This window comes from Syngnathoides biaculeatus, chromosome 12 (genome assembly GCF_019802595.1).
Source record: "Syngnathoides biaculeatus isolate LvHL_M chromosome 12, ASM1980259v1, whole genome shotgun sequence".
NCBI lineage: Eukaryota > Metazoa > Chordata > Actinopteri > Syngnathiformes > Syngnathidae > Syngnathoides > Syngnathoides biaculeatus.
Window position 1 is genome coordinate 28,491,970 of NC_084651.1, and position 13,942 is coordinate 28,505,911.

General features: G+C 40.7%; 1 protein-coding gene across 7 annotated transcripts in view; it reads right to left on the minus strand.

Annotated features, from left to right (window-relative positions):
- ctu2 (cytosolic thiouridylase subunit 2 homolog (S. pombe)) overlaps positions 1-13,942 on the minus strand; it is a 103,256-nt gene that overhangs the window by 32,361 nt on the left and 56,953 nt on the right. For all 7 annotated transcript variants that reach the window (XM_061836207.1, XM_061836212.1, XM_061836211.1 and 4 more), the window contains 2 exons: positions 7,031-7,166; positions 6,823-6,954 (listed from right to left, as the gene is read on the minus strand). In XM_061836207.1, coding sequence (XP_061692191.1) covers positions 6,823-6,954; positions 7,031-7,166 — 268 coding nt within the window. The remainder of the gene's footprint in view (positions 1-6,822; positions 6,955-7,030; positions 7,167-13,942) is intronic.

The window sequence follows — 13,942 nt, forward strand, 5'->3', positions numbered from 1 at the left end:
ATAGCAAAAGAAGTAGCAACCAAAACCTTTATGGGATTAGCTGACCATGCAACAAATGAAGACATACTTTCAGATGATGTGTTTAACAAAATGCACAAAGATCACCAGCCGAACTAAAAATGTGGGAAAAATAAGGTGCTATATATTATGTCAGTACAGATACAAAAAAAAAAAAAAAATTCTACCAAAAATATTTTTTAAGTGGGTGGCAATCTTGAGCCATGGGAAGTCTCAGGTCTCAACAGGGGGAATGGTAGTCCTGGTACAAAGGCATTACATGATCCATGGATTTAACTTGTATGCAAAAAAAAAATTTGTAGGGCTTGTTTGATCTGTGTGCGACATAATTCACAAGGGAATGTGCATCCAAAACGTAGTCAGTTTCCTCAAGCTACATATCCATCCATAAATCATCCATTTTCTTAGCCGCTTATCCTCACAAGGGTCGCGGGAAGGGCTGGAGCCAAGGTGCACCCTGACCAGGTTGCCAGCCAATCGCGGGGCACATGGAGACAAACAGCCGCACTCAATCACACGTAGGGGCAATTTGGACACAATGATAGATTTAGTTTAACTATACATACATTGCAAGCACGTAAGGGTCTCATTCCATTCAAAACACTGTTTGGGAGACCATACAAATTAGAAATATTTTCCACACAATGAGAGATAGACAAATGACGAAGGAAAAAAAAAAAACTCACACAAGTGGGTCCCTTTCAGGAGTTATTAATAACCCCAAACAGATTAAAAAATTGCAAAAAGGGGTATTTGAGTTCATTTGTTGATTGTAAGAAAGTTATTGCTTTTGAAACCATTGTTAACACAAACAAAACTAATTTGTTTTTATTGGCCACTTGTAAGATAGCTATTCTCATTCCCACTGCCAAGGTTGCTTTAGTCCGGTGACACATGGGAGTGAGACTGGTGTCATAATGGTGACTAAACAGTTGAAATTTTGCTCTTGGGTGTTGGATGAAAACGCTACACGTTATTTTATTTTTTCTTTTCGAGTGGTACCTGTGGGAACCAGTCAACGTCCCACCCAAAAATAAATAAATAAATAAAATAAAATAAACAAATTGGATAACTACCAAAAAAAAAAAAAAACTTGTCCAAAAGATTGTGTTCCTAGCACGGATCCAGAGATATCATTGCCATTAATTGATGATGAATGCAAAAAAAAAAAAAAAAGTTGGGGGATTCTGTGCATCCATTAACTTCTTTTGAAAAACAAAAAACATTGTTTTCTAATGGCATGTCACGAGGAAATTTCACATGAATCAATTTGACAGGACTGGAAACAAATTGGAAAATTTATCAGCATTGATGTGTAAAACCATTTTTGTGCCATTGTCATGGTGGTGTGGCAGTAACTTTTTTATTTTCTTTTTTTATGGCGAATGCTTTTCCTGACGCAACCCTTCTGCATTTATTCAGAGAGAGAGCTGGAGCCAATCTCAGCTAACTTCGGGCAGCGGCAGACTACACCCTGAACTGGTCGCCAGCCAGTCGCACTGCAGATGTCGACACCATCACTGAGTGGGAATCGATCCCACGTTGCCTTCACTCAAAATGTCCCTCTGAGGGAAACCCAAACTACAACGTGGCCCGCAAGAGAAATGAGTTAGACACCCCTGTACTACACCATCAGAAAAAAAAAATAAGTTACTGTGCTTTAATAATCTTATTACTGCCATTTGTCTATTCATCCTATGTCTGTTTATGAATTAACATCTACTGTACATGCAATTTTACCCGAACAGTGGCATAGACTGAGCAAGAGCTGAATGACATGGACAAAATAGCAGAAAGAAACACGTGGATACACCTTACACACTGTAAAAGGTCATCTCAGCTGAGTCACCTAAAGGGAAAGGTGAGCAAAGTCCAGCATACGTTGGGTGCAGATTTATAGTATCTGAAAATACCTGAAGGCTGGTGAAGATTTAAAAGACACGACTCATTTTGGGGTGACTTGGTCGACATGATTTCAAAATGGCTAAATAATATGATCGCATGTTGGGCTGCAACATTGACAACCGTAATGATATTTTTGTTCATATGCTACTTTTGGACACCTGTAAAACTGACAAAAATACATACCAGAACAAATAATTATACAATTATGCCAACCACACATAAGATAAAGAGGCGCAACGTCATTTCAAATAACATTGGTAAACAACTATGTGGGAGTCACCGAGGCTTGAGGGGAGGACTTCATGTGTGCCTCCAATGAATCAGTTAAGCACTTATTCAATTCCTTGGCAGAGGCTAATTGCTGGGGATTCCATCTATGGGCTTTTGCTCAAGAAAACCCCCATTTTCTTCATGAATGCAACCTCAAACCCAAATGCCATACAAAAGAGCACATATACTATGGAGGGAGTATTTCAACCGAAAAAGCATGAGGAACATTTTTTCATTATTATCTTTTTTTTTTTTTTTTTTTTTTTTTTACAAATAGGAAAAAAACAGTTGTTATTAATGTAGAATGCAGCTAACAAGGTAAACTATAGTTACATCACATGCATGGGCCCTAGGCCACAAATGCATGTCATTACAGCAGAAATCCCAACACAGTGTACCCTGGAGGTAATGACTAAAACAACTCCTAACACCACTTGTCAGAAATGGAAAAGTGTTTATCCAACAACTAAGGCAGTAAATGATAAACTGATATTTTGTACTAATGTTGCATTGGCTAAATTCTCCTGTGTTAGCTTTACAGGGACAGATTTTAAGGTGTGAAGTCTCAACAAAAGATGGTGTCATGATATCCATCTGCAAACTGCCCCACTGCTCCCATGCAGCGATGTGTAATGGTGGTGTGTTGGTCAAAAGTTGTATGACACACTGATAAATGCAGGAGGAACGTGTGCACTGGTATCACTGCTCTTATCTGTGACTGTGTTTCCATCCAAAGCAAAGGATATACAATTGGCCGCATCCATCTTTGGACGTCCCCTTGGGTTCTCCCGAAGGCGAAGTTCCTCTTGGTAAGATGGAGATCCAACATACATTGATGCAAGTGGCATTCCAACGGCGTACCAGATGAGTATAAGTTGGTTAACAAGATTGCTGAAAGACGAGAATCCATCTTGTTATGGATAACTCTGAATAAAAACGTTGACAGAATCAACTACATACATTACAATGTGCAGAACTAAGTAATTATACGGAAGCAGGCTTTATTGCCATAAGGGAACAACCAGCTGCAACCTCACTCATGACGTTCCAGAACCGCACAGCAGTCGACATGCTCCTGGCCGAGAAGGGTGGAGAATGGTCAATGTTCGGTGACCAGTGTTGTTTATTCCAAATATCACAGCATCTGATGGGTCACTCACAAGGGCCATTCAAGGCCTCCGCACCCTGAACCACAAGATGAAGGAGCACTCTGGTCTAAACACATCAGCCTGGTCTGAGTGGTGGAAAAAAAAAACTTTGGCAAATCTAAAAAATTGGTGTTCTCTGTCTCAAGTTTCTATAGCAGTTTGCAGCTATTCTTGCATTGTGTGGATGTTGTTGTATTCCCTGCATAAAGGCATCACTTAAACAACTTATAACCACTGCTATTGCCCCGACAAATTCAAAATTGGCAGAAATATATCCACTATTGGCACAACAGGGTAATGACAGTGATATTGTTGACCACGATGATGACGTTATGACTTCTCTTACAAACCTGTTCTCTGACCCAGAAGATTACAAGTAATTAGTACTATATTTTCCTCCGAGTGTAACTATGTTTGTTTTCATAAATATGACTCTGTAGAATAAAGCCGAAAGGATGATCTCTTAGATGATGTGAGGATTTGAGGACATGTTGGATAAACAGGATGATAATGTAGAAATAATTGTGAATATAATTAAGTAACTGTTTCTGCCTACAATGAAGAAATGCTTTGCTGTGCTCCAATTCATTTACTGTTCCTGTCTGCAATGAAGAAATGCTTTGCTCTGCTCCAATTCAGTTCCTGCTCTTCCTGCAATGAATAATGCTTTGCTCTGCCTGCAATAAAGAATGCTTTGCTCTGCTCTAGAAAACGTGGTAGCAAATGTAGGATAAACAGGGGGGGAAATGTAGGAATAATTGTGATCATAATTATCATACATCTGCTTCCAATCAAGAAAAACATATATAAACATCTAATCATCAGAACTGCTGATCAGAATTGCTTGCCGTCTCTTTTTTTAACATCCATGTAAATAAGGGGCATCTTACAACTAAATAAATAGAGGTGCTGAGGAGAGGATAATCAGAGATACAGATGAGACAGTTCCTCACCTCTCTCTTCGCAAGACTTGAACTGGTGTCTTTGCTTCCTTTTTTGTCCTGTTTAATGAATGTCTGATTTGTTAACCTGACTAAAATTGAAAAAAAAAAAAAAAAAAAAAAGAGGACGTCGTCTCCTCCACGAAACGTACACAAAAGCGATTGCAGCCACATGTAAACCTCTCTACTCCAACGGACGGTTTATTTTCTTTTTTTAAACTATGCACTGTTCTCAAACGAACCAACTTGGCATTATAAATACTTCTTGGTAATTTGAGACTGAGAAGAATAATTCCTACCTGAAATTAAGTGATCGCTACACAAGCATGTGTGTCTTTTGCTTGGGCACCATCCATCATGTTTAGTAAGTAAGTTTCTTTCGGCTTGTCCTTTTTGGGGTCACCACAGCGTGTCATCTCAGATGAACGCACATATATGTTTGGCACTATTTTTACGCCGGATGCCCTTCCTGACGCAACCCTTCTCAGGGAGTGGAGGCCCCAGTGGGATACGAACCCACAACCCCTGGTTTACCAAACCAGTGCTCTAACCACTGAGCTACGGGGAGAGGGGAGGGTGGAGGAGATGGTTCAAACTGACCTGAATGAAGTGATAGCTACACAAGCGTGTGTGTATTTTGGTTAGGCACCATCCATCATGTTTAATTGCCGAAATCCATCGATATGTTCTGGTCTTTTCAGCTGGTATTCCATAAAATGATCTCTTTGAATATCTGCCTCGTCTGTTGTGACAACTAAGTGTACAACAGGTCTCGGGCAATTTGAACAATATGCTCTGGTTCAACGGCTCCCGCAGTGTAGAGCAGCTCGGTTTGATCGACATTATGGCGCCGTGAAAAGTGTGACGTCAGGTGCACGAGCCCTATAGAACTCAAGTTGAAACTCCATTTTGCTGGCTTCACAGTTTAAGTTGCAAATATGCAAAAAAATTATCAAAAGCTTCTAAAAAGATGTCACAAATTTCGAATGAATTCGATCCCGGACGAGCCCTCACTTTTTGTAACGTGTGAATTTAGAATAAATCCCCTTGCGCAAACCAGCAAAATAGGATAGAGCAGTTGTATTGCGTCCTCCACATTGATGGGCCATATCTGGTGGTTGGGTCATCTGAGCCGGATGCCTCCCAGACGCCTTCCTGGTGATGTGATCCAGGCATGTCCCACCGGAAATAGATCCCTGCGACGACCCAGGACATGCTGGAGACACTATGTTTCTCGGCTGGCCTGGGAACGCCTCGGGATCCCTCCGGAAGAGCTGGAAGAAGTGGCGGGGGAAAGGAAAGTCTGGATATCCCTGCTGAAGCAACTTCCCCGGCGACTTGACCCGAAGAAGCGGTAGAAAATGGATGGATGGATCTTGTTTACAATTAGTGGTTTGTCTTTTGTTTTCATTTCTTACTCCCCTCTCGAAATATTCTGTTCGATTTACCAACTGATTCTCTATAAATAGTTAGGACTAATAAACCACCGCAGCAGCTTAGAAACTCTACTGTGACACAATAAATGTGTTCCGGCATAAAAGGGAAACAGATCCTTTATTCTGCTTGACCTAGTAGCCAAACATGAACAACAAACAAAAATACCCCATAGAGAATACCTTATAGCCTCTTTTTTTGGCACTCGGTGAGGACATGCAATCACTAACAAAGAGAGAAGAAGACAGAAAAAGGTAGAAAGAAATGTGAAAATGAGCAAGGTAGTGCTTCTGTCGAATGGCGGAGTGTGATTCTTTTTTATTGTGTAAACACCTGTAAGAACCGGAGAGTTGATATGTTAATACCGTATAACCTGTGTTATAAATTATCCCACTGTAACCTTTTACTAGAGCCACCAGCTCCCCAAAGGATATATATAAGGATATTTGCATAGAAATTAATCTGTGCAAAAATTGTTAGGAGAGGATTGTGGTGGTAGAACACAGGCCGGAATCTTGGGACGCTTGACTTATTGAATGGAATTATGATATTCAAGTTTTTGGGAAAGGCTCTATACATTCCAGCAAATTTTTAAAATTTATTATATTTAAAATATATTTTATCAGACAAAAGACGATCAGTAGAATATTTCTTTTGCAATGGTGATCTGGCCAAGAAGCCTGCAAGGTTAATGTCAAGTCCTTGTCAGTATTATTTGTTTATTTCAGTTGCTTATTTTCACCTGTCCTCTCAAAAAGATACAAAAATAAATCAGTTAAGTTGTACAATTTCTAGGTCACATTAATGGTGTAAAAAGTTAAATTTTATGATTTGTCTTGGTCAAAATTCTTTTACGAGACAAAAACCTGGCATTTGAACGGAGGTGTGAATACTTTTTGTTTCCATACCAGCCTTGATGCTGAAGCTAAAGTAAAAGTTCTTATATAATACAATTTTTTACAATAACATTTTACATGATTTGGCTACCCTTCCACTCTTCTACATTATATTTAATACAGTAAAAGTCTAAATTCTATAATGTTTTGTCATTTATATATTTTGTCATCAGAAAATCTGAGACCTCAGTAGAGACTTATTGATTTTACCTTGGTCTGCAGGTTTGGTGTGACAACGGAAGGAACACTGAAGATGTGGCAATAGTAGGCTATTTCCTTTGAAGAGTAGTCCCTCATTGGTCTCAATGACACAATATCACCGTAGCGAGAGTCAGAGAAACTCTATTGAAACAAATAGTTGCAATTAGTTTACTTATGATGTTAAAAACTTTTTTTTTTTTTTTTTAAATACACTTACCGTGTCTTGAGCAAGGTGTGCGCCCCTGCCCAGTGAGATACTACTCAAAAGTTTGACAGCCAGTCTGGTGCAGTTGTCTCCAAACATCAATTTTTTGTAGCCTTCACAACGAGCTGTGTGCACTAGTAGATGGTGTCTTCAAGAAAAAACACACAATTTTTCTATAATATAAATTGTGCATTCACTGCATGCTGTATGACTGACAATAATTCGGCATTTGACAAAAACAACATCCATGGAAGACAATTACCTGTGAAATAAGTATATGACCACAAAAGTACAAGTTGAAAGAACATAATGCATTATAGTTCGATCTTTTCACAATGTTACAGACTTAAGAGCATTAATACACATTCAAAATGTAAGTAACCCAATTTAGCCTATTAATATGTAACTGCAGTTTTTTTTTTTCCTGAAATTTTGTCACTTTGTACTTTCGATATAAGAGGCTAGTTACAAAGTCAAAAAGTATGTGTCTAGGATCAAAGAGGAAGAACAAGCGCCTGCTTTGAGTCATCTCCAGACAGACAGAGGAGTGACCACTGATGAAGATTAAAAACTAGACTGGGCACAGACCCCTTTCACATGGTAATTCGGCTTCAACTTCCGGTCAGGGATACACATTGCTTTGGGTATTATTTAACATCAAAGTTGACATCCTTTGATATCCTTACAACTGTACATTGTGAAACATAATATTGGATTATGTTAGGTTTAGCTTTTTTGGTGTCAATATGATTAATTTTGGGGCGGCACGTTGGATCAGCTGGGAAAGCATTGGCCTCACAGTTCTGAGGTCCCGGCTTCAATCCCGGACTTGCCTGTGTGGAGTTTGCATGTTCTCCCGTGCCTGCGTGGGTTTTCTCCGGGCAGTCCGGTTTTCTACCACATTCCAAAAAACATGCAACATTAATTGGACACTAAATTACTCCTAGGTGTGATTGTGAGTGTGGCTGTTTGTCTCAATGTGCTCTGCGATTGGCTGCCGACCAGTTCAGGGTGTACCCCGCCTCCTGCCCGTTGACAGCTGGGATAGGCTCCACCACTCCCTGCGACCCTCATGAGGATAAGTGGCAAAGAAAATGGATGGATGTTAATTCTTGTTGTGCTGTGTGCTGTTAAAACCGTGCAGGCGGTCGCAAAGAAGTAACTTTTCACCAGTGTGTTTCATTTTAACGTTCATAATTTATTATAATTATGAATTTGGAAAATATATCAGAACAATATTCTGAAGGTCTTTACCTCCTATCAAATATGTACTGTATGTGTCACTGTATCTTTCAAACCTTCCTGGGCACGCTGCAAATGTTTAGATTATATTCATGTCTCTAGGGATCCAAAACAGACCAAGTATATACATGTATTGCATCGTTCTCCATAACAATGTGTGTATTGTGAAGTGTGTCTTCTGCTCATATTTAGTCATGAGTGTATAACTCAAGGTTAACTGATTGTTTTAAGCATGGGAACTCATCAGTTAACCTTAAGTGAATCTTGCTTAAATGTTTACTAGAGACCAGGATGTAGGAATGTGCCTGCTATTACCAGATAGATTTGGTTTAGTCATTATGATGTGAATATTTCGTGATGCTCTTTATTTTATAATGCGATTCTCTTGTGATGCTCTTTACTTTCTTTTCATACTTTTGTGATGCGGATCCTTCTTATAATATAAGAATACTGCAACTCCTCTGTATCTTTGCACTTGTGATCTGCTAGAGCCATTGTCTGTCACTTATTTGTGCCCGGAATATTCTGTGAGTAAAAGCTTCGAAGAAACTGTTAATTGTCTCCAGTCTGTATTTGATAACCAACATTCTCACTACCCGAAATTAAACGAACACACGGAGGAAAAAAGCGTCCTCCAACAATTGGTGACCCCGACGTGATTTCGGATTGAGGTGTTGGCTGACAGACAGAACATCGGCAGGCCAACAAGTGACAAGGTGAGAGGACATTTATCCTCCAAAAGTGATCTTCTGTTTTTTAACTGGTGTTGAGGTCCGTGTCACATTTGAATTTGTGACAGTGTGAAATTAGTTTCTGGCTGGTTGAACAGTGGGGAAATTGTGGGAGGTATAGTCCTGGGTTAGAGGCCCTGGTGGGACACCGTCACGTCCCACCTAAATGGTTGAAAAGCCGAAGAATGTGTGGGCGTACCACTCTAAAAAGGGTTTAGAAGTGCCCTGTGATCGGAGGTCGTGCCGACACAAAAAGGTTGTAAATCCTGTGACTGGCAGACAGACCAGTAGGTTGAAGTTAGTCCAAAACTTTCTGAACCGAAAGGTTGTCTCGTTCTTGTCGGAGAATCCTAGAGACTAGAATTCCTCATTCGAAATCAAAGGATGAAGTGAGCATGATAAAAAGAAGTTGAGAAGAATAACCCGGATGAACAGTGAAACGCGCAACTGTAATTTTATTTTAGGAGAGGTTGTTTCATTCTTTCAAGAATCCTAGAAACTAGAATTCTTCAAATAAAATACAATTTTAAGATTACTTTTGAGAAAAAAAAAGTTCAAGTGCTTTTGCTAAATTAAGGTTCGAGTACTTCTGTTTGAGTGGTTTTGAGTACTTTTGAGAAAATAAAGAGGTTCGAGCACTTTTGATAAAAGATGATCCAAACCAAAATGCAGGGAGAGTTTGAAAGGGAAAGTGAATGGTTCGATTTGCAGCAAATACCAAAACATTCTGAACAAGTGGTGCTAAGTGAACACGGAATGTATGTTATCCATGTTTGTGTTTTATCATTCACTTGTGTAATATGAATTTAATGAGTATTTATTTTCTTTCGTATATAGTTCTGATGGCATACATTGCATATTGTGGCATCAAGGCATCAAAGCATGCCTGAAAAAGAACGAGAGAATGAGAAAGACCAATTGAAAGAATGGGTAAGGAAAAATTGTGAGAATGGATGGTTTCCTCCTATGTCTTCAACGGCGTGTTTTGTGGCATTAATGAAGAGAGTGTTGGTCTGGTACCATGAACACCCAAAGTGCCCTCTGCGCCGCCTCCTTACTTGTAGGTGAAACATCTTTCGGCGTTCTCCGAATAACCTATGTGTACCGTCACCTTACCATGGAGTCAGGAAAGCTTTAGGTGAATTTCAGGCTCCAGTGTTGAATGCAACGGGTCCAAGCAGGTTGGAACAGCTGGCGAAAGGTGTTTGTTGTGTTATGTGACAGAAGAGTCTCTGCTAGGATGAAGGGCAAAGTTTACGGCCATGATGTACGGATTAGAGACGGTGGCACTGAAGAAACAACATGACCGGAGGAAGACGGAAGAAAATTGAGGCGATTTTAACACACCCACATAACATGGCTGAAGGTCTGCTCGAAGGAGAACCGCACTGAACTCTATGAATAGACACCACTTGACAACCTGGACTTGATTCTTTTCACAGACGGATGTTGGGCAACGATGGCCTACAATCTGCATTTGCAGTAACCCAACCCACAGAAACAGGTTTTGAAGAAGTCCAAGCTGTCAGAATTTTAAGCTTACAGTCAGCACAAAGAGCAGAAATTTTGGCATTGACAGCAGCTCTCAGGTTAGCAGAAAACCACTCAGTAAACATTTACACAGATTCAGCGTATGCACACGTGACAGTTCATCTTGCATTAAAAGAATGGCAGCGAAACAATTTCCAAACTGCAACCGATACACTCATTAAACATCAGGACGACATTCTCAAATTCAGCGGTAGCAGTATTAAAATGCAAAGGTCACTCTCGAACTATTTTTTTTGTATCGGGAGCAAACGAATCAGCAGATCAAGCAGCAAAAAAGGTTGCAGGGTACTGACCAACACTCCAACTAAATGTAAGTGAGTCTGAATGGGACAATCAACAGGAGGTGACAGTAGAAACAGTTAAATTTTGGCAGGAAAAGGCAAGTCCAGAAGAAAAAAGTGTGTCAAAGATGAGGATGGCATATGGTGAAAAGAGGGTAAATGCATTCAATCTCAGACAACTGAAAAATCTAATTTCTGAAGCCCATGGAACATGCCATGTAGGTTTGGATGAAACACTGAGACGACTCCACTCCTGGTGGCATCCTTTTATGAGACAAATTGTTAAAGGTGAACTGCAGGAGTGCAGCGTTTGCAGTAGGTATAACAGTATGCCTACAACAAAACCACCGCAGGGAGTCCACGATCCGGACGTGGACGCTCCTGGTCAGGTGATTTCAATGGATTTCACTGACATGATTAAAACAGTGTCCGGTTACCAGTATTTGCTAGTTATAGTAGATACATTTTCAGGATGGCCAGAAGCATATCCCTGCAAATCTGAAACAGCGACCATAGTGGTAAAACATTTGGTTAATCGTTACATTCCAATGGGCGGGTTCCTCAGGAAAATTAGATCGGACAATGGAACAACATCTCCAGGCTGTAGAAAAAAACGTTATGTTTGAAATGTCATTTTGGTTCTGCGTGTCGTCCACAGTCGCGGGGTCGGGTTGAGCGCATGAACAGGAACATTGAGGAAAAGATAGCTGGGGGTTTGGCTTCATCCACACACAATTGGTTGCAAGGTCTTCCATTGGCATTAATGAAGATTTGAATGTCATTAAATTCTTCTAAAGATTAAGACTCCATTTGAGTGTCATACTAATAGACCTTTTCCTGCACCCATAGCTCCACTGGTTGTGGGTGAAGTTGCAGGCCCAAGAACACTAACAATTCAATTTCTCCCATTTGATAAAGACTACAAGATGGTCCCCTCAATAAGAACATTTGTGAATCTGTGTGGTTAAAAGTGATTAAACAACAATTGTCTGAACCTAGGTGGACAGGTCCCTTCCAAGTTACTGAGCAGACAGCCACAGCAATACGTCTTAAAAGAAAGGGGGACACGTGGTTCCACATCGTCTACACGACCCGCCAGGTCCGCCTCAGGCTCAGCGATCCCTCCACCTGACGACAACTGGAAAACGGCGTCTCCAGTGCTGGCTGGCACCCATTGATGATATCATTCTACAAGGGTTGATTTCATGGTACACGGGCAGAATAATCCCGGTGAATCTACCTGGGACCAGGTAGTTTAACCCCTCGGTCTTGAAGAAGCAGGCTGCGCCCCAGCTCGACTCATTCCAGAGGAAAAGATCCCTGTGTCAGCGATTGATTACTGCCGCCATTGAGAATGGATGAATTGCTCCCCATTCAGGCCCAATGCACCAGCCCCTCCCGGACGATGACGCTACTGGTACCTTTATTTATTTCAGGTGTCTGACTCTTTCGAGTCCGAAAGGGGGATTGAAGTGTGTCTTCTGCTCATATTTAGTCAGTTAGATGTTTTGTGATGCTCTTTATTTTATGATGCGATTCTCTTGTGATGCTCTTTATTTTCCTTCCATACTTTTGTGATGCGGATCCTTCTGATAGTATAAGAATGCTGCAAGTCCTCTGTATCTTTGCACTTGTGATCTGCTACAGCCATTGTCTATCAGTCATTTGTGCCCGGAATATTCTGTAAGTAAAAGCTTCCAAGTAACTGTTTATCGTCTCCAGCCTGTATTCGGATAACGAACATTCTCACTACCCGAAATTAAACGAACACGCGGAGGAAAAAGCGTCCTCCAACAATTGTTTACCATGCTTTTTGCCCTGACCGGAAGTCAGAGCCTGTTGATCATGGCGGAACCAATGTTGGATGCAGAGTGTGCAGTCTAGTTTTGTTGATGGTTAATTCAGTGTTCAGTGGTTAATGGTGCTGTAACAAATACGAGTCAGGAAGATGACACCCCGCACCGCAGCAAACTTTTGTCAGTACGCTCCAATGCAAAATAGATTACCAGCCAGAACATCACAAGAAAGACTGGACAGCTGTAGGTGGTATTGTTGCATTAAATTAATAAGTAACCACAAAAACCAACTCTCAGTCCAGGTGTCTCCTGCTCACGCAAAGGAATACCATTTGGGCCACAGGGTTGGGACACTGAATGGGTTGAGAGAGACATTTACGTACAGGCGATGGAGGACCACAGCAGTCACAAGATTTGCTACTACTGAGGACCACTGCTCCCTGGGTTCCTCAGCTTCACCTCTTTTGACCCACCTGGTCCAACAAAAAGGTCTCACCTTTCCCGAGGTGATTCGGACCCATTGGAGAGCAGTCTTGACAGCAAGCATCCTTGGACGAGCTTGTTGTCCCCCTTCGTGGCACTGCCAACCTCTGGCAAGCACTTGTTGTCAAGGGGAACCCGGAAGCTCGACCCGCTTGCTTCAATCATTGTCAACACTCATAGAATGCCTTGAAAAAGTATTTGCCCTTTGCTGATTTCAGTTTTTTTTTTCTTTTGCATATCTACCACACCCAAAGGTTTCAAATCATCACCGCAATTTTAATATCACTCAAAAACAACCCCAAGAAATCCCATATGCAGTTTTCAAATTATAATTCAATTTATTAATGCACAAAAAACCTGACCTTTCTGACCCTTTGTGAAAAAGTAACTGTTTAATTACAATGTCACTGTGACTGACCACAAATTTGGGGAAAGGTGAGTTCAATTTCACAAGCCACACCCAGACCTGAATACCACCATACCTGTTAAATCAAGAAATGACTGAAATAGAATCTGTCAGAGAACATAAAGTAGGCAAAAAAAAAATCAAGAAACAATGAATCATGCAAAGACACATTTCTTAATTGAAGAAAAATTGAGAAAAAAAGTGATTGAAATCCATCAGTCTACAGAGCCATTTCCAAGACATCGTGGGTCTAGCAAACCAGTGTCAGAGCCATTATCCACAAAATGAGGAAAGTCGAAACAGTGGCAAACCTTCCCAGGAGTGTACAACCAACTAAAAATACTCCCAAGACTACGATGACAACTCATCCAGGAGGTCACAAAAAAACCTGGAACAACATCTAAAGACCTGCAGGCCTCGATGACCTCAGTTAA